Here is a 17,944-nt window from a genome sequence, read left to right as displayed (position 1 = left end):
GGATCGCACCAGAATCATGAAGCAATCTCGACTCACGTCACCAGACGAGTATACTTCATATCCAGTCTTCTGGAGGTTTCCTCCCACACTCTGGGTCGGATTCCACCAGACCTGATTTTGCCATGTTTATGCTGTACCTTCTAAAACGGCTATTAAAAACCACCTTACTGCTTTCATCGCTATCTGGTATCTAAAACCATTTTACTTCACCACGGGCCAACTAAATGTTCACGTGCTAACTGACGAACTCCACATTCTGCTCCGTGCGTTTGATTGAACTGTGCCTTCTGACGACGGCATTCGCTGAACCTTTATCGACGGCGGTAGCAAAGACCTCAAGCCAAAGTGGCAAGAAAGCTTGTTTCAGTCTAGCGTGAGCCGCATGAACGCTGTTCACCCAATCAAACGAGGGACAGCACAGACACGGAATAGACAGAAAAGAAACCACTTAAGAAAATAGCAACTGGGGAGAGATGGGAAGAGATAGGGGAATAGAGAGGCAAGAGATAGGGGGATAGAGAGGAAAGAGATAGGGGAATAGAGAGGCAAGAGATAGGGGAATAGATAGGAAAGAGATAGGGGGATAGAGAGGAAAGAGATAGGGGAATATAGAGGCAAGAGATAGGGGAATAGAGAGGCAAGAGATAGGGGGATAGAGAGGAAAGAGATAGGGGATAGAGAGGAAAGAGATAGGGGAATAGAGAGGCAAGAGATAGGGGGATAGAGAGGCAAGAGATAGGGGGATAGAGAGGAAAGAGATAGGGGAATAGAGAGGCAAGAGATAGGGGAATAGAGAGGCAAGAGATAGGGGAATAGATAGGAAAGAGATAGGGGGATAGAGAGGAAAGAGATATGGGGATAGAGAGGAAAGAGATGGGAAGAGAGAGATAGGGGAATAGAGAGGAAAGAGGTAGGGGGATAGAGAGGAAAGAGATAGGGGGATAGAGAGGAAAGAGATAGGGGGATAGAGAGGAAAGAGATGGGAAGAGAGAGATAGGGGAATAGAGAGGAAAGAGGTAGGGGGATAGAGAGGAAAGAGATAGGGGGATAGAGAGGAAAGAGATAGGGGGATAGAGAGGAAAGAGATAGGGGGATAGAGAGGAAAGAGATAGGGGGATAGAGAGGAAAGATATGGGAAGAGAGAGATAGGGGGATAGAGGAAAGAGTGAGAGAGAAAATAAAGAGAAAGAGAGAGAGAGAGAGATAGAAGAAACAGAGAAAGGAATGTTTCAGCATAACTTCTCCCTTTAACACCAATTATGGTCACCAACCAGCTTCCTGGTTTGTCTGGTTCTTTTCCCCCAGACCACTTTGAGAAACGACGCCATGGCAGTGGCCACACAGCACACAGCAATGACGCGAGTAAGCTTATAAGTATCAAACATCTTCAACCCAAATAAGCTAGATAGCACAACTGGTGCAGGGAACTGGCAGGGCTCAAAATGTGTCAACGTTTGAAGCAAAGAGATACACGAGTCTCAAATGTTGATGATACACACACTATATACAGTGTTGGGATGTGCAAATAGTTAAAGTACAACATGGAAAATAAATAAACAGAAATGTGGGTTGTATTTACAAATGGTGCTTGTTCTTCACCGGATGCCCTTTGCCTGTCACACAACTTGCTGCTGTGACGACACACGGTGCCATTTCACCCAGTAGATATGGGAGTTTATCAACGTTGGATTTGTTTTCGGATTCTTTGTGGGTTTGTGTAATCTGAGGGAAGTATGTGTCTCAAATATTGTCATACATTTGGCAGGAGGTTAGGAAGTGCAGCTCAGTTTCCACCTCATTTTGTGGGCAGTGTGCACATAGCCCGTCTTCTCGAGAGCCATGTCTGCCTACGGCGGCCTCTCAAGATAGAAAAGCTACAGTATACTCAGTAGTCTGTACATAGTCAAAGCTTTCCTTAAGTTTGGATCAGTCACAGTGGTCAGGTATTCTGCCACTGTGTACTCTCTGTTTAGGGCCAGTCACAGTGGTCAGGTATTCTGCCACTGTGTACTCTCTGTTTAGGGCCAAATAGCATTCTAGTTTGCTCAATTTATTTGTTAATTCTGTCCAATGTGGCAATGTGTCAAGTAATTATGTTTTTGTTTTGTCATGATTCAGTTGGGTCTAATTGTGCTGCTGTCCTGGGGCTCTGTGGGGTGTGTTTGTGAACAGAGCCCAAGGACCAGCTTGCTTAGGGGATTCTTCTGCAGGTTCATCTCTCTGTCGGTGATGGCTTTGTTATGGGAGGTTTGGGAATCGCTTCCTTTTCGGTGGTTGTAGAATTTAACGGCCCTTTTCTGGATGTTGATAATTAGCGGGTATCGGCCTAATTCTGCTCTGGACGCATTATCTGTTTTAGGTTGTACACAGAGGATATTTTAGCAGAATTCTGCATGCAGTCTATATTTGGTCTCTCTTCCTCTCTCCCTCCAGCTCCAAATGATCCAAAATATGCCTCCGGCTAAAATTGGAGTGAGGGAGGGGGGGGAGAACCTAATTTCTCCTCTCCTCTTTTCAGATATCCTTTAAGTTCACACGAAAGGTAGGGCAGACTTTAGGAATTCCGTGCTAGTGCGCCAACCCTGGGGGAAGAGCTGTCGAAAAAGCAGGCCCCCTTTTGCGCTTCGACTTTCTGGGCGAACGAACGAGCGACCCAGTTCTTACATCCCATTCAATCTGTCAAACTGTCAGTTTTACCAGAAGGACTGAGAGAGAGGGGAGAAGGCAGGACAGGGGGGGGGGGGGGGGGGGGGGAGTTTCTCTTCATCCGTACCTAGGCTTTGTGAAGGGAACACGCTGACATGCTCCCCTAGTCTAGAACGCCTTGCCCTGTAAGAGGTGTCATTACCAAACGCCAGTCACGGAAGTCAAATTGGTAGCGTCGCTGAAAGTGGCAACCCTGTCCCATTTTAGAGGAGCTTGCTAATATCAGAGCTCTTGAGTTTAAATATGGCCGCCACACTAACGCTTTCGACTGTCCTCCATTTGAGGGAGTTCTGGGGACAAATCCGTTGTTTTCATTTCATTTTATTTAAATCGGCTGCTCCTGCTTAGGTGGGTTTCCTGAAACGTGAAGCAAACATATGCCACGTAGCAGACGCTTTTATCCAAAGCGACTAACAGCAGTGCATGCATACATTTTCCGTATGGGTGGCCCCTGTAAGCGCCATCCTCTACCAACAGAACCGCACAGGACGACAAACACAACAACACAAAAGTCATAGAAATGGCAAATAGAAAATGGCCATGAGGCCTTTTCAGAGTCGAGTGCTCGAGGAGAATCGAAATGTCATCCTTGAGACACCATCGCTTTGCGCCGAAAGAGCCTGGTGTAAAACGGAGCGGGGATTACTGTGATACTGTGGACTCAGCGTTTCAGCGGAAAAGCAATGCGCCTTTACTTCTCAAACAATTCTGTCTCTATTTTCTCAGCAGAAAGATGAATTGTTAAGTGACTCGCCTGTTCACAACCAGTTTACGGACGGGTAACGTAGAGCTCCACAGTGGCTATCAGACATGGGCAGAGTGAGACGCAACATACTGCGCGTGTGCACAATGTGGAGAGCACCAGGTCGGAGAGCTTAGCATTGCCTGGTGGAAGACTGGTCAAATAAAGAACAATGAAACAAACAGATCAACTCATTTGTAAAATAAACAAACAAACAAACGTACCGGTGTCGAGGTCGGTGGCGAGCAGCCGCGCCACGAAGGTGCCGACCTCCGTGTTCTCGAAGACGGTGATGGCGTATGGGTCGGAGGTGAACTGTGGCGCGTTGTCGTTCACGTCCCCCACGGTCAGGTGCACGGCCGCCTCGCAGTAGCGCCCGCCGCCGTCTAGTGCCCGCACCGTCAGGCGGTACTCCTCCTGTTCCTCGCGGTCCAGGGGCTGCTGGGTCTTCAGTTCACCTGGGAAAACGGAAGATGAAGAAAGGCACATGTCAATCAATGGGTAGGCAATCCCTTACACACACACACACACACACACACATACACGCTTATTACAAGTTATTGCAATCCCACACACACTTTTCCACGGTACGTCGCTTGTGGGATGCACTCTTTAAGAAAGGTCATGTTTGGAGGACAGGTAGCGTTAGAGCTGCATCGTTCACCTACCCCACGCCCATTCCAAAGAAATCATCAACATAAAACGCAAGTGAAGCTAAATGTTCTCTGAGCCGTTTAGTTCGGTGTAGACTGACCGTAGAGCAGGGCTGTCAAACATAAGCCGATTCCATGCGGCCCGCGGCTGGTTTGAGTAGCCAGAAAAATGACTGAAACCGGATCGATACCGTGTACAAACCACAACGGACCTACGTGTGTGAAGCCTCTTAAGATAATTCACTCTGTCGTCCAGCTTGTTAACAATCACCAGAATAAAGGTTAGGGTTAAAGGCTGGGGGAAGCTGATCTGTAACTAGGGGAAACTTTACCTGAACATTTAGTGTCCCGGAAACCTTACAAAAACTTGTCATTGCTCACCTCCGCACACCTCTATTTTTAAGTTGGCATTAGCCGCTTCAGTGCGTTCAAAAGTAACACGCTTCTCACAGATCACTGAGGCAGACGTGTGTGTGTGTGTGTGTGTGTGTGTGTGTTTATGAGACCTGCATATCCTCTCGTATGCCACAAACCCCTTCCCCTGATCCAAGCAGCCGACCCACATCCAAACAACTAATGGTTTTCAGAAGAGGATGGAGAGAAATACATCAATAATTGACGGAGAGGAAGAGAGAGAGGAGGGAAAACGCAGGAGGACAGGAGTACCTGGCAGCTAAGAGCAGCTAGGAGGTTGTCCTGGGACATGCCGCACGTCAACATTACTGGGGCCTCGCTGGACACACAGACTGCCAATACCAACGAAGCCTCGTAGCGTTCCTCGCATGCAACAATCCTCCTATTCGGCATAAAAAACAGGACCCCCCCCCCCGATACTCTTGACCTTATCCACTGCAACAGCAGCTCTCCTTCTCCTTCAATTTAGGCCACACCAAAAGAACTGGCCAGATTTTTCCGCTCTCCTCCTCTCCCTCTTCGCCGGGCTCACTTGGAGGTATCAAAGTGCGTCTGAACTTGGACCACAATAAAGGGACTGTTGTTTTGTGGTAAAACTCCACACTGCTGCTGTCCTTGTTTCTTCATAACCCTTCTCTCTCCCTTCAGACGTAAACCAATGCAGCGTTTCTTTTCTTAGCGTGGGAGTTAATGGGAGCTAACTGGCACTGCGTTGTCTAAGGTCGGACTCAAGTCATTTTGCATTTTGTCTCCGCTTTCTGCAGAGGAGACTCGAAAACCTCAGGCGAGAACCATGTCGATTGTTTGTTAGATGAAACGTGGGTTCTTAGCGCCATGGCTCGCTAAACCCTCCGGGGAAATGTTCTGGGGCAAAATACATTAAAAAATAACCATCAAAAAGGATGCGACCTAAACAAAATCCACCTTGCCACTAGGGACACACACACACACACACCCACACACGCTGGGGTGGATGGATTAGAATTCGATCAGAAAGTGTGCATGACTGGCGTCCACACCGAGGGGTTATTACCGTGTCTGTTTGTGACGATACAGAGGGAGGCAAAAGACAGGGTCGTTGTGTGTGTGTGTGTGTGTATATGTGTGGGTTAGTGTCGCACGCCACGCTGCCGTCACGCACCCATGGACATTTGATAGTCATAATAACCTCTTGACAAGCTGTGAATACAAACTGGATGAATGCGAGTGCAGCGCGGCTATTTGAAATGACTTGAATCGACTCTACATTGCGGCAGACATGGACCTGTGGTTATTTGATTTTCGATTAGCTGTATGGTAGCGTGGGCAGACTAGTCAACACATCGAGTGTGTTGTAGGTGTAACCCAGACAGACAGAAAAACAGACAGACCAACACACACACACACACACACATACACACCTGTGTCGGGGTCGATGGTGAAGAGTTCGGCTCCCGGTCCCTGGAGCTCGTAGGTGATGTGGGCGTTGGAGCGGATGTCTGCGTCCGTGGCCGAGACCTGCAGGATGAGCCTGCCGGCTGGGATGTCCTCGGGGACCCTCTCTGTGTAGAGGGACTGGGGGAGCGGAGAGATGGAGAGAGAAAGGACAAGGGAGTGTGTGGGAGGGAAGCGGGAAGAAGGGGGGGGGGGGTTGACGTAGGGGCGGACAGAGAGAAGTAAAGGTAGAATATGCCAGAATAGACAGAATTCAATAAGGTATATTAACCAGAAGGAAGGAAATAGAGAGTGTAGAACGAAAATACATTTACATCGACAGCAGCACGATCATTGTATGGACTTAATACAATCAGCAATGGAAATACATTATCTGGTATAAAAAAAAAGCCCTTGATGGAGGAAAATTACCCCATAATTTCCTCTTGCTTTCTTCGACGAGGAACATTTCCCTCCCTCCCTCCTCCCAGGTACTTGTCATGCACAGCGTGCACCCCCATACGCAGAAAACACGGCCCGCCTTCTCTCTTTACCTTCTCGCAAACGGGGCTGTTGTCGTTGGCGTCCAGGACTTTGACCTCGACCACGGCCTTGGCGGCAAAGGTGCCGTCGGTGGCGGTGATATTTAGGAGGTAGTTGTCACGCTCCTCGCGGTCCAGTGGTTTCCTGACAGACACTTTCCACTCGTTCTGGAGGTGCTCGATCGCAAACTGTCCTAGAGGGTCTCCTCCTGTATGGGAAGAGAGTCATTGTGGAGAGTTAACTTCTTTGTGGGCAGTATTTTCACGTCCGGATGAAAAGCGTGCCCAAAGTAAACTGCCTGCTACTCAGGCCCAGAAGGTAGGATATGCATATAGATTTGGATAGAAAACACTCTGAAGTTTCTAAAACTGTTTGAATTATGTCTGTGAGTATAACAAAACTTATTTGGCAGACGAATCCAAGGACAAACCATCCAGGGAAAAACAATTTTGAGGTCACTCTCTTTTCAATGGGTTTTCATTGGGACTCTAGATATCTAAGGCAGTTGCTTGCAGTTCCTATCGCTTCCACTGGATCTCAACAGTCTTTAGAAATTGGTTGATGTTTTTCCTTTGAGAAATGAAGAAGTAGCCCTGTTCAAAACGAGGCTCGAGGGAAGTGTATTGTTTGAAAAGCACGCTCCATAATGTTTTCCTCCGGTATTGAAAGCTGTTTATCCCGTCTTAAATTTGATAGATTATTTACGTAAAAAAATAACTAAAGTTGTATTAGGAAAGTTGTTTGAAATGTTTGGACAAAGATTACAGGTAACTTACTTGTAGTCAAGTTGCGCGATTTGGAAAAGGTGTTTTTCTGGATCAAACATGCCAAATAAATGGACATTTTGGATATATAACGACGGCATTAATCAAAAAAAATGACCATTTGTGATGTTTATGGGACATTTTGGAGTGCCAACAGAAGAAGCTCGTCAAAGGTAAGTCATGAATTATATCTTTATTTTCGAGTTTCGTGTTGTGCCTGGCGGGATGACATATGATTGTCTGTGTTTGTTTGATGGGGTGCTGTCTTCAGATAATAGCATGGTTTGCTTTCTTCGTAAAGCCTTTTTGAAATCTGACACATTGGCTGGATTAACAAAAAAATTTAGCTTTAATTTGGTGTATTACCTGTGATTTCATGAAAGTTTAATATATAGTAATTTAATTTGAATTTGGCGCTCTGCAATTTCACCGGATGTTGGTCAGGTGGGACGGTAGCGTCCCACCTTAACCTCTAGACTAGAGAGGTTAATGGGGAAAGAGTCAATAAGGAGAGTCAATGAGGAGTGAGTCATTGGGGAGTCAATGGGGACAGTGGCATTCAAACTAATGAACAATGCACCACAATACGGACCCTGCCTCTGCTTTCGAGAGGGCTAGTGGTTTTGTTTGTGTGTGTGGTGTGTGTTGTGTGGTGTGTGTGTGTGTGTGTGCGTGTGCATGCATCTCAAGAGTGTGTGTTTTTCTGTTTGTGGACTGTACTGAATCATACATGAATGACAGAAATAAATATAGATAAGATGCATCCAAGCCTTTTCTATCAGGGTTACTCTTGGAATCAGAGAAGATCTTGTGGTAGCGAAGCTCAAAGAGGAACTGTATCCATTTCTACCAGTTATCACATCCTATTTCAAAAGCTGTCCGCTGGTCAGAGTCGTGCTCAACCCCCGGGATCTTTATAGTGCCTGAGCAAATCTACCTCAGGTAGCATTCATATTATTCATTTATCATAACCACTTCAAATTGCAGACCAACTGTCATGAAGCAAGTATGTTTGGTACACAGGAAACCGTAATAAGGGGGCGGTTTTGCGTAGTAGGAAATGTGACTTCAAGCTAATATGAGAGCTCATTTAGAAAATCTCTGGTTATTAAATGTGGCATTGTCAATCTTAATCCGCGAATTAGCGCTATCGAGATAATTAAACATTTCCTTTTCTTCACTTTTTTTCTGATGACCTACATATTTGCCTTGAACTTTCACAAATTAGTCGATTCAAAGTGTTTACAGATAAAGAATGTGCATTAAATGTTCAGAGAGCAGATATCATCTCCCTATTTAAGCGGGTGTAAAATGTCTAATCCTCTTTCGAGTGGTGTTTATTAAAGCTGTTTCTTAACACAAATGGGGAAGTCTATAAGGCCATGAGCTGTGAGCAGAGCAATTACTGGAATTGTTAGAGATAAATCTCACCTGTGATAAAGTAGTTGACTTGTTTGTTGATGTCCTCCGTGTCGGCGTCCGTGGTGCTCAGGATGGCAATGACTCCACTGGGCGGAAGGTCGTCTTCACTCACCGTGCCCTTGTAGATCTCGGCGGTGAAGCGCGGTGGGTTATCGTTGACGTCGGCCACGGTAACCTCCACGGTGGTGCTGGTCACCAGCTGCACCTTGTCTCCGCGGTCGGTGGCCAGCACGGCAATGGTGTACTTGCTGGTCTTCTCACGGTCGAGCTCTTTCAATGTCGTCACCCAGCCTGTCTCACTGTTGACGGCAAACAGCACAGAGATCTCAGCTGAGGTTTGTTTGGGGTCCAGGCTGTAGATCACTTGACCATTGGTTCCTGAGTCCTGGTCGGTGGCTTTGACCTGGATCACCGGCGTGCCATCTGGAAGGTTCTCCACCACGACCGCCTCATATGGGTCTGACTCAAACACAGGCTTGTTGTCATTGAGGTCCTTGACCTGGATGTTGACGTCGACAGACGCCACAGTTTCGTAGCCCTCCTGTTGGCTCTGGGCTTGCAACGTGAGCTGGTACCACTTGGTGGTCTCGTGGTCCATTCTCTTCTCCAGCTTCAGGGACCCGGTGTCCCGATCCACCACGAAGACCTCATCACGGTTACTCTCCGGGGTGTTGCCCTTCACTAGGCTGTAGAACACTGGTTCTTCACTCTCCGCCTGGATGACGTCAATATCCGTGCCGATGGGCATGTCTTCGGCGATGGTGAACCGGTAGTGTGGCTCTGCGAACTTGGGGATCGGTACCTCAGGGGCCACTATCCTTATGTAAACGCGAACGACAGATTGCTTGGAAGGACTCCCAGCATCCTTTGCCCTAACGTAGAAAGCGTAGAGGTCGTTTTCAAGTCCGATGAGACTCTCTTTGGTGACAATGACTCCACTGAAGGGATGGATTTCGAAGTTCTCTTCCACGTTTTCCATGTCTGCTTCCATGGTGTAAGCGATGTCGGCATTGCTTCCCTCATCCATGTCTGACGCAGCGATTTTTACCACGGTGGTTCCCCTGGGGACATCCGATGCAACATTGGCTTTGTACTCCACTGCCCTGAATTGTGGGGCATTGTCGTTGATATCTGTCAAAATCACATTAATAATGCAGAAGCCTACTTTTCCGCCACCGTCCTTTGCCATGAGCGATATGGGGATGACCTTCTCAATGGCGTTCTCGCGGTCCAGGATGTCAAGGGTGAATATCTCTCCATTTTCATTGACTGAGAACTTGTCCTTGGCAAAATTGTTGACAATGTGGTAAGTTAGGCGCCCGTATGTGCCAGCGTCTTCATCTGTGGCTTTGGCCTCCGCCACTAACGTGCCGACCGGCGAGTTCTCGGTGAGTTCAACCACATAGTCGAGCTGGGGGAAAGTGGGGTTGTGGAAGTTGGCACCGTTGACTGTGACTTTGACCATGGCCGAGTTCCTGAATACACCGTCTGACACGGACACGTTGAGGTTGTACAGTGGCTCCATCTGTGGCTTACGGTGGTTGGAGATGACGATGGCCCCAGTATTTTTATCCATGGCAAAGTTCTGGTCCTTATTGCCAGACAGGATGGAGAACTCAAGCCTGCCGGCGTCTGAGCTGTCGGCGTCGGACGCCTGGACATGGGTGACGAAGTGACCGCGGGGGGCCAATTCGCTGACCGTGGCTTTGTAAGAGCTCTCAGTGAACGTCGGAGCATTGTCATTCAGGTCAGTGACATCTACGGTCACAGTGACATCGCTGGAGAGGGCGGGCACTCCTCCGTCCACAGCGCGGACAGTCAGTTTGTGTTGCTGCTTTTCCTCCTGGTCGAGCATGCGAGCAGTCCAGATGATTCCTGAGTCACGGTCAACGCTGAAGTAGTCGGAGCTCTTTTCCATGTCCTCAACTAGCTGGTAGAAGAGCACTTTGTTGTTGCCAGTGTCAGGGTCTGTGGCGGCGACTTGCAAAACTGCCGTGCCGATAAAAGAAGCTTCAGAAACACTTGCGTTGTAGGACTTTAGTTGGAAGACAGGGGGATTGTCGTTGACATCTTCCAGAATGATATCGACAAAGACATCAGCGTGGGCCCCAGTTAGTGAGTCTGTGGCTCTGACACTCAATTTATAAGCAGGGTGGGTCTCAAAATCTAGAGGTTGGATTACATGAATGACACCTGTGTTGAAATTGATGGAAAACTGACTGAAGGCATCTCCCTCAGAGATGGTGTACACTATCTTGGGGCCTTCAGAGTCAGTAGCCTGGACGTGAACAACAGGTGTGTGTAACTGGATATTTTCAGGGATTTCGATGCTGTAGAATGGCTTCTCAAACACTGGCATGGCTTTGTTTACTATAGTTATGGGCACTTCCACTTCTGCCGAGAGGGCTGGTTCTCCTGCATCTTTGGCCACAACGCTGATGACGAACTCACTGTTGAGGGAGTCTTTGTCTAACTGCTTTTTGAGGGAGATTTCTCCCGAGGGGCTTATCTGGAAGTGCTTGTCGTGTTCTTTTAGGTGGTAATGGATTTCTGCGTTTTGACCCATGTCCCCGTCCACCGCTGTCACCTGGTGGATGGCCTGACCCTCCTCTGCGTCCACCTGGACCAAGGCTTGATAGGGCAGGTTGACAAACATGGGCTGGTTGTCGTTCACATCTTCTACGGTCACCATCACCAGAACGTGGGCCACTTCGGAGGAAGCGTCCTTCCTGGTCACCTCCACGACGATGTTGAACATGTCTTGCGCCTCACGATCGAAAGGTATCCCCGTGGTGGAGAGCACTCCAGAAGTGCGGCTGATTTGGAACCTCTTGTCTGGGTTCAGGATGGTGTAGAAGAGGGGTTCGTTGACGTGGTTCCCCACAGAGGCAATGATCGCTAATGTTTTCTTCTCAGAGGAGTTCTCTTTGACGTAAGCCTTGTAGGAGTCCCTAGTGAATTTCAGGCTGCTCTCCTTGTTCTCACGGATATTGATCTTTACCGACGCTGTGTTGGCAAACCTGCCGTCCGAGACCCTGACCCTCAGCTCGTACCTGCTTCTTAGCTGGGTGACGTTCTGGATAGTGATGATGCCTGTGTTGGGATCCATCTTGAATTTCTCCCCGATGTTCCCCTCTGAGATGGAGAAGAAGAGTTTGGAGTTTGGTCCGGAGTCGGCGTCTGATGCTTTGACTTTGATTACCTCGACACCTTTGTAAGTCGGCACGATCACTGATGTCTCGTAGAGCTCCTGGCTGAACTGCGGCGAGCAGTCGTTGACGTCGATGACTTCGACGGTCACGTTGGCGGCTGTCTCGGCGAACAGACGCGGCATTCCGAGGTCATGGACCTGAATGGTGAAGCAGAACACACTCCTTTGTTCAAAATCCAGAGTGGTTGTCATTCTAATGGCTCCCGTACTCGAATCGATAGCAAAGTAGTTGTGGGCGAACGGCTCGACGATCTGATAGACCAGCATGGCGTTGGCATCGCGGTCAGTGTCCGAGGCGCGGATGACCAGCGGGGTGTTTTCTCTGGTCAAGACCACACTGTTGATGGGAGCCGATTCGCTAATCATGCCTGTGAACTCTGGCTGGAGGAAGATGGGGGCATTATCATTCTCGTCCTTCAGGTGAATCAGCAGAGTGGTGTTGCTAGCAAGACCTGCCATGTTGGTTCCCTGGATGGTAAGTCTGTACTCAGGGGTCATTTCATAGTCCAAAGCCCTTGAAGTTACAACCACACCGGAGTTTGGGTTTACATCAAATGTGCCGTCAGTGTTTCCACCTTTGATTTGGTAGAACACAGAGGACTGGCTGGTGGCTGAGATCATGGTCACAAAACTGCCGGGGAGGACCAATTCGCTGACCTCTGCAGTGAACTCCTTCTCAGTGAATCTGGGGGAGGCATTGTCCGACATGGTGACAGCGATGTGGACGGTGGCCGTGGCAGTCAGCGAGGGCGTTCCTTTGTCGGTTGCCTTCACCGCTAGTTCAAACTGGTTCTTGCTGCTTCGGTCCAGCTCCTTGGCCACGGTAACAGTGCCCAGCACCGGATCAATGGCAAATGAGTTTGCAACATTTCCTGTTCCAAAAAAAAGAACAAACATATTTATTAATGTGGTTGCTATGGCATTGGTTTTCATTCCAGCCTGAACTGTGTGTCTCAAACATTAAAGCCAGGGTGTAATTTTAGACTTCTTGACTACCGTAAATTGAATTAACGAGTCAATGTTCGCGCCCTCAAGGAAATCTAATTAGCATAATAAAACGTTTAAGTCAGAGGTACGTTTTTTTTTGCAGTGGATGCATCTCAATCCACTTCAACCACCGATGTCGCAGCTGAGTATATATATGGAGACTGTTTAGAGCCAAAAATCTGGGGTTACGATACATATCTTATATCTTCCAGGGTATAGGATAGACACTTTAGAACAAACTGCCTTTAGATTTTTTTGGGGGGGACTATCTATTGGTACATGCAGTGAATATGTTATTCAATGCCTTTGTTTGGGCTAATAGCAGTAGAACCCACCCCCTCATTCTAGACATGAACCCCTTCATTCCCTCACCCCCCAAATGGCCATTGCTCTCGATAAGGATTCATGAAGATTGCCTAATTGTGCACACTTTCCAATTACTCTAATGAAATGAAATGCTAATTTCCCCTCCAACACTGAAACTAATCCACAACCGATGGACATGGCCGCTCTGTGTTCTACACCAGTCCACCTCTGCTTTGAAAACCTGACTCATTCTCCGGCAAGACACATTTCAATTAGCTTGAGTCATCTCAACTATCTGAAAAATGTACATCCTAAACAAAGAACGCAGCCAATGACTACATGCCCGACCCTCTCCCAAAACACAGCTTATTTACAGGGAAAACAATGGTGGGAAATTCAGAGGGAGCATTGGCCGAACTCCCACGTTTGGAGATCCCCTGACAAAGTCGTCAAAGTCCTACTTTGTGTGAAGTATTTCATTCATGACCGAGGGTCAGTGGGCAGGGGACCTCTGGATGCCCTGCATACATTTTCCCCAAGCCCCTTGCGTTGGTAGCGCTAACTGGGCTGCTATGCATGCCTCTACCATGACCAGCCAGAGGCTAGCGAATGCCAGTATGGCTGACATGTTAAGAACGTTTCCCCTAAGTACAGATCTAGGATCAGCTTCCCCTCCTCAAATCCTAACCTTAACCATTAGTGTAGAAAATGCAAAACTGACCCAAGATTAGCATCTAGGGGCAAATTAATACTACTCCTAAGAATGTAGTCTGGTGCCCCTGTGGAGCTGTTAGCCTACCTGACTCGATGCTGTAGATGATCTCTGCATTCTGTCCCTTGTCTTTGTCCAGGGCGGCGACCTGGAGGACTGCCGAGCCCAAGGCGGCCGACTCGAAGACGCGCCCGGAGTAGGGCGACCCCGCGAACCACGGCGCGTTGTCGTTGGTGTCCTCCACGTCCACGATGACGCGCACCAGGTTCCTCTTGACAGGGATGTCCTGGTCACGTACCTGGGGAAGGGGGAAAGAGAGAGAAAGACAGAGAGAGTGAGAGAGACAGGGAGACAGAGAAAGGAATAGGACAGAGGCGGAGAGAGACAGGGAGACAGAGAAAGGAATAGGACAGAGGCGGAGAGAGACAGGGAAACAGAGAAAGGAATAGGACAGAGGCGGAGAGAGACAGGGAGACAGAGAAAGGAATAGGACAGAGGCGGAGAGAGACAGGGAGACAGAGAAAGGAATAGGACAGAGGCGGAGAGAGACAGGGAGACAGAGAAAGGAATAGGACAGAGGCGGAGAGAGACAGGGAGACAGAGAAAGGAATAGGACAGAGGCGGAGAGAGACAGGGAGACAGAGAAAGGAATAGGACAGAGGCGGAGAGAGACAGGGAGACAGAAAGGAATAGGACAGAGGCGGAGAGAGACAGGGAGACAGAGAAAGGAATAGGACAGAGGCGGAGAGAGACAGGGAGACAGAGAAAGGAATAGGACAGAGGCGGAGAGAGACAGGGAGACAGAAAGGAATAGGACAGAGGCGGAGAGACAGGGAGACAGAGAAAGGAATAGGACAGAGGCGGAGAGAGACAGGGAGACAGAGAAAGGAATAGGACAGAGGCGGAGAGAGACAGGGAGACAGAGAAAGGAATAGGACAGAGGCGGAGAGAGACAGGGAGACAGAGAAAGGAATAGGACAGAGGCGGAGAGAGACAGGGAGACCGAGAAAGGAATAGGACAGAGGCAGGGAGACAGAGAAAGGAATAGGACAGAGGCAGAGAGAGACAGGGAGACAGAGAAAGGAATAGGACAGAGGCGGAGAGAGACAGGGAGACAGAGAAAGGAATAGGACAGAGGCGGAGAGAGACAGGGAGACAGAAAGGAATAGGACAGAGGCGGAGAGAGACAGAGAGACAGAGAAAGGAATAGGACAGAGGCGGAGAGAGACAGGGAGACAGAAAGGAATAGGACAGAGGCGGAGAGAGACAGGGAGACAGAGAAAGGAATAGGACAGAGGCGGAGAGAGACAGGGAGACAGAGAAAGGAATAGGTCAGAGGCGGAGAGAGCCATGGATACAGAGAAAGGAATAAGACAGAGGCGGAGAGAGACAGGGAAACAGAGAAAGGAATAGGACAGAGGCGGAGAGAGACAGGGAGACAGAAAGGAATAGGACAGAGGCGGAGAGAGACAGGGAGACAGAGAAAGGAATAGGACAGAGGCGGAGAGAGACAGGGAAACAGAGAAAGGAATAGGACAGAGGCGGAGAGAGACAGAGAGACAGAGAAAGGAATAGGACAGAGGCGGAGAGAGACAGGGAGACAGAAAGGAATAGGACAGAGGCGGAGAGAGACAGGGAGACAGAGAAAGGAATAGGACAGAGGCGGAGAGAGACAGGGAGACAGAGAAAGGAATAGGACAGAGGCGGAGAGAGACAGGGAGACAGAGAAAGGAATAGGACAGAGGCGGAGAGAGACAGGGAGACAGAGAAAGGAATAGGACAGAGGCGGAGAGAGACAGGGAGACAGAGAAAGGAATAGGACAGAGGCGGAGAGAGACAGGGAGACAGAAAGGAATAGGACAGAGGCGGAGAGAACCATGGATACAGAGAAAGGAATAGGACAGAGGCGGAGAGAGACAGGGAGACAGAGAAAGGAATAGGACAGAGGCGGAGAGAGACAGGGAGACAGAGAAAGGAATAGGACAGAGGCGGAGAGAGACAGGGAGACAGAAAGGAATAGGACAGAGGCGGAGAGAGACAGGGAGACAGAGAAAGGAATAGGACAGAGGCGGAGAGAGACAGGGAGACAGAGAAAGGAATAGGACAGAGGCGGAGAGAGACAGGGAGACAGAAAGGAATAGGACAGAGGCGGAGAGACAGGGAGACAGAGAAAGGAATAGGACAGAGGCGGAGAGAGACAGGGAGACAGAGAAAGGAATAGGACAGAGGCGGAGAGAGACAGGGAGACAGAGAAAGGAATAGGACAGAGGCGGAGAGAGACAGGGAGACCGAGAAAGGAATAGGACAGAGGCAGGGAGACAGAGAAAGGAATAGGACAGAGGCGGAGAGACAGGGAGACAGAGAAAGGAATAGGACAGAGGGCGGAGAGAGACAGGGAGACAGAAAGGAATAGGACAGAGGCGGAGAGACAGGGAGACAGAGAAAGGAATAGGACAGAGGCGGAGAGAGACAGGGAGACAGAGAAAGGAATAGGACAGAGGCGGAGAGAGACAGGGAGACAGAGAAAGGAATAGGACAGAGGCGGAGAGAGACAGAGAGACAGAGAAAGGAATAGGACAGAGACGGAGAGAGACAGAGAGACAGAGAAAGGAATAGGACAGAGGCGGAGAGAGACAGGGAGACAGAAAGGAATAGGACAGAGGCGGAGAGAGACAGGGAGACAGAGAACGGAATAGGACAGAGGCGGAGAGAGACAGGGAGACAGAGAAAGGAATAGGACAGAGGCGGAGAGAGACAGGGAGACAGAGAAAGGAATAGGACAGAGGCGGAGAGAGACAGGGAGACAGAGAAAGGAATAGGACAGAGGCGGAGAGAGACAGGGAAACAGAGAAAGGAATAGGACAGAGGCGGAGAGAGACAGGGAGACAGAGAAAGGAATAGGACAGAGGCGGAGAGAGACAGGGAGACAGAAAGGAATAGGACAGAGGCGGAGAGAGACAGGGAGACAGAGAAAGGAATAGGACAGAGGCGGAGAGAGACAGGGAGACAGAGAAAGAGAGAATGAATGAGATGTAATACAATCGGAATAAAACTCTTCATTCCCTCAACAGTAACTTCATTAAAACAACAAACTCATCAAATCATACAAATAACAAAAAAAACATCAAAGTAACTATTGTCTCAATTCCCAGTGATCCAAACAAGTAAACAACGAATGGGGGGAGGAATCATTTTTGATGGGTCCTGCATGGTTAGTTTCAAATGGCAAATACCAGCAAACAAACAACTAATCGACACCGGCTGACTGCCCATCTGTTGGAATTGGAGAGTGGCTGATTGAGAGAGAGCGAGACACACACACACACACACACACGCGCTGAACAGGGGAGAGTGTTCTTAAAATGCTAGTACTCTCTCAATGGAGAGGACCAAATGAAACCTGTCTCAATATAATATCAGAACCCTTACTGAGACAGCTACACACAGTGGCTGAGTAGGAGTGAGTGGCCTGAAACCTCTGTGAGCCACTTTCTCCATTGAGAGAGTAACAATCAAACCTTTCTTAATATGCTGACAGAACACCGACATTCTTTTCTACCTGCTCTGTTTCTATGGTAATAATGATGATATAACGACGTGTTTCCCGATTGGCTGGGCGGGTTTGTTCAGGGAGTACAGTGCACGTGTTCATTGTCTGAGCACCACACACATTTGACCTACTTTGACCAGAGCTCTAGCAAGGTCTTACAGCACACTCAGCTCAAGACGCCAGAATAATAACACACGTTATTAAATAGGTTGATTCTAGAAAATCCGTAACATCCGTACCATGACTGTGAGTGTGTGGCGCCGCATGGTCTCGTGGTCCAGCCGCTCGGCCGTGTAGAGGGCGCCGGTGCCCGGATCCAGACGGAACTTCTTCAGGCTGAAGGGGTCGGTGCTGCTCAAGAGGGTAAAGGTCAACTTGTTCTTATCGTCTTCGTCCGTGGCGCCGATCCGGAGAACCTCGGTCTCTGGCGGCGTGTCCTCGGCCACAACCACCTCGTAGCGCGGCTGGGAGAACTGGGGCCGGTGGTTGTTGGTGTCGATGACACGGATCAGCACCTGGTG

General features: G+C 48.9%; 1 protein-coding gene across 6 annotated transcripts in view; it reads right to left on the bottom strand.

Annotated features, from left to right (window-relative positions):
* Positions 1 to 17,944, bottom strand: part of LOC139418851 (protocadherin Fat 1-like) — a 101,363-nt gene that overhangs the window by 26,563 nt on the left and 56,856 nt on the right. For all 6 annotated transcript variants that reach the window (XM_071168600.1, XM_071168601.1, XM_071168604.1 and 3 more), the window contains 6 exons: positions 17,663 to 17,938; positions 13,961 to 14,171; positions 8,667 to 12,740; positions 6,483 to 6,679; positions 5,916 to 6,069; positions 3,673 to 3,906 (listed from right to left, as the gene is read on the bottom strand). In XM_071168600.1, the coding sequence (XP_071024701.1) occupies positions 3,673 to 3,906; positions 5,916 to 6,069; positions 6,483 to 6,679; positions 8,667 to 12,740; positions 13,961 to 14,171; positions 17,663 to 17,938 (5,146 nt within the window). The remainder of the gene's footprint in view (positions 1 to 3,672; positions 3,907 to 5,915; positions 6,070 to 6,482; positions 6,680 to 8,666; positions 12,741 to 13,960; positions 14,172 to 17,662; positions 17,939 to 17,944) is intronic.

Source organism: Oncorhynchus clarkii, chromosome 10, assembly GCF_045791955.1.
Source record: "Oncorhynchus clarkii lewisi isolate Uvic-CL-2024 chromosome 10, UVic_Ocla_1.0, whole genome shotgun sequence".
Classification (NCBI taxonomy): Eukaryota; Metazoa; Chordata; class Actinopteri; order Salmoniformes; family Salmonidae; genus Oncorhynchus; species Oncorhynchus clarkii.
The sequence above is the reverse complement of the archived record's forward strand: the minus strand, read 5'-3'. Positions and strand labels throughout refer to the sequence as shown.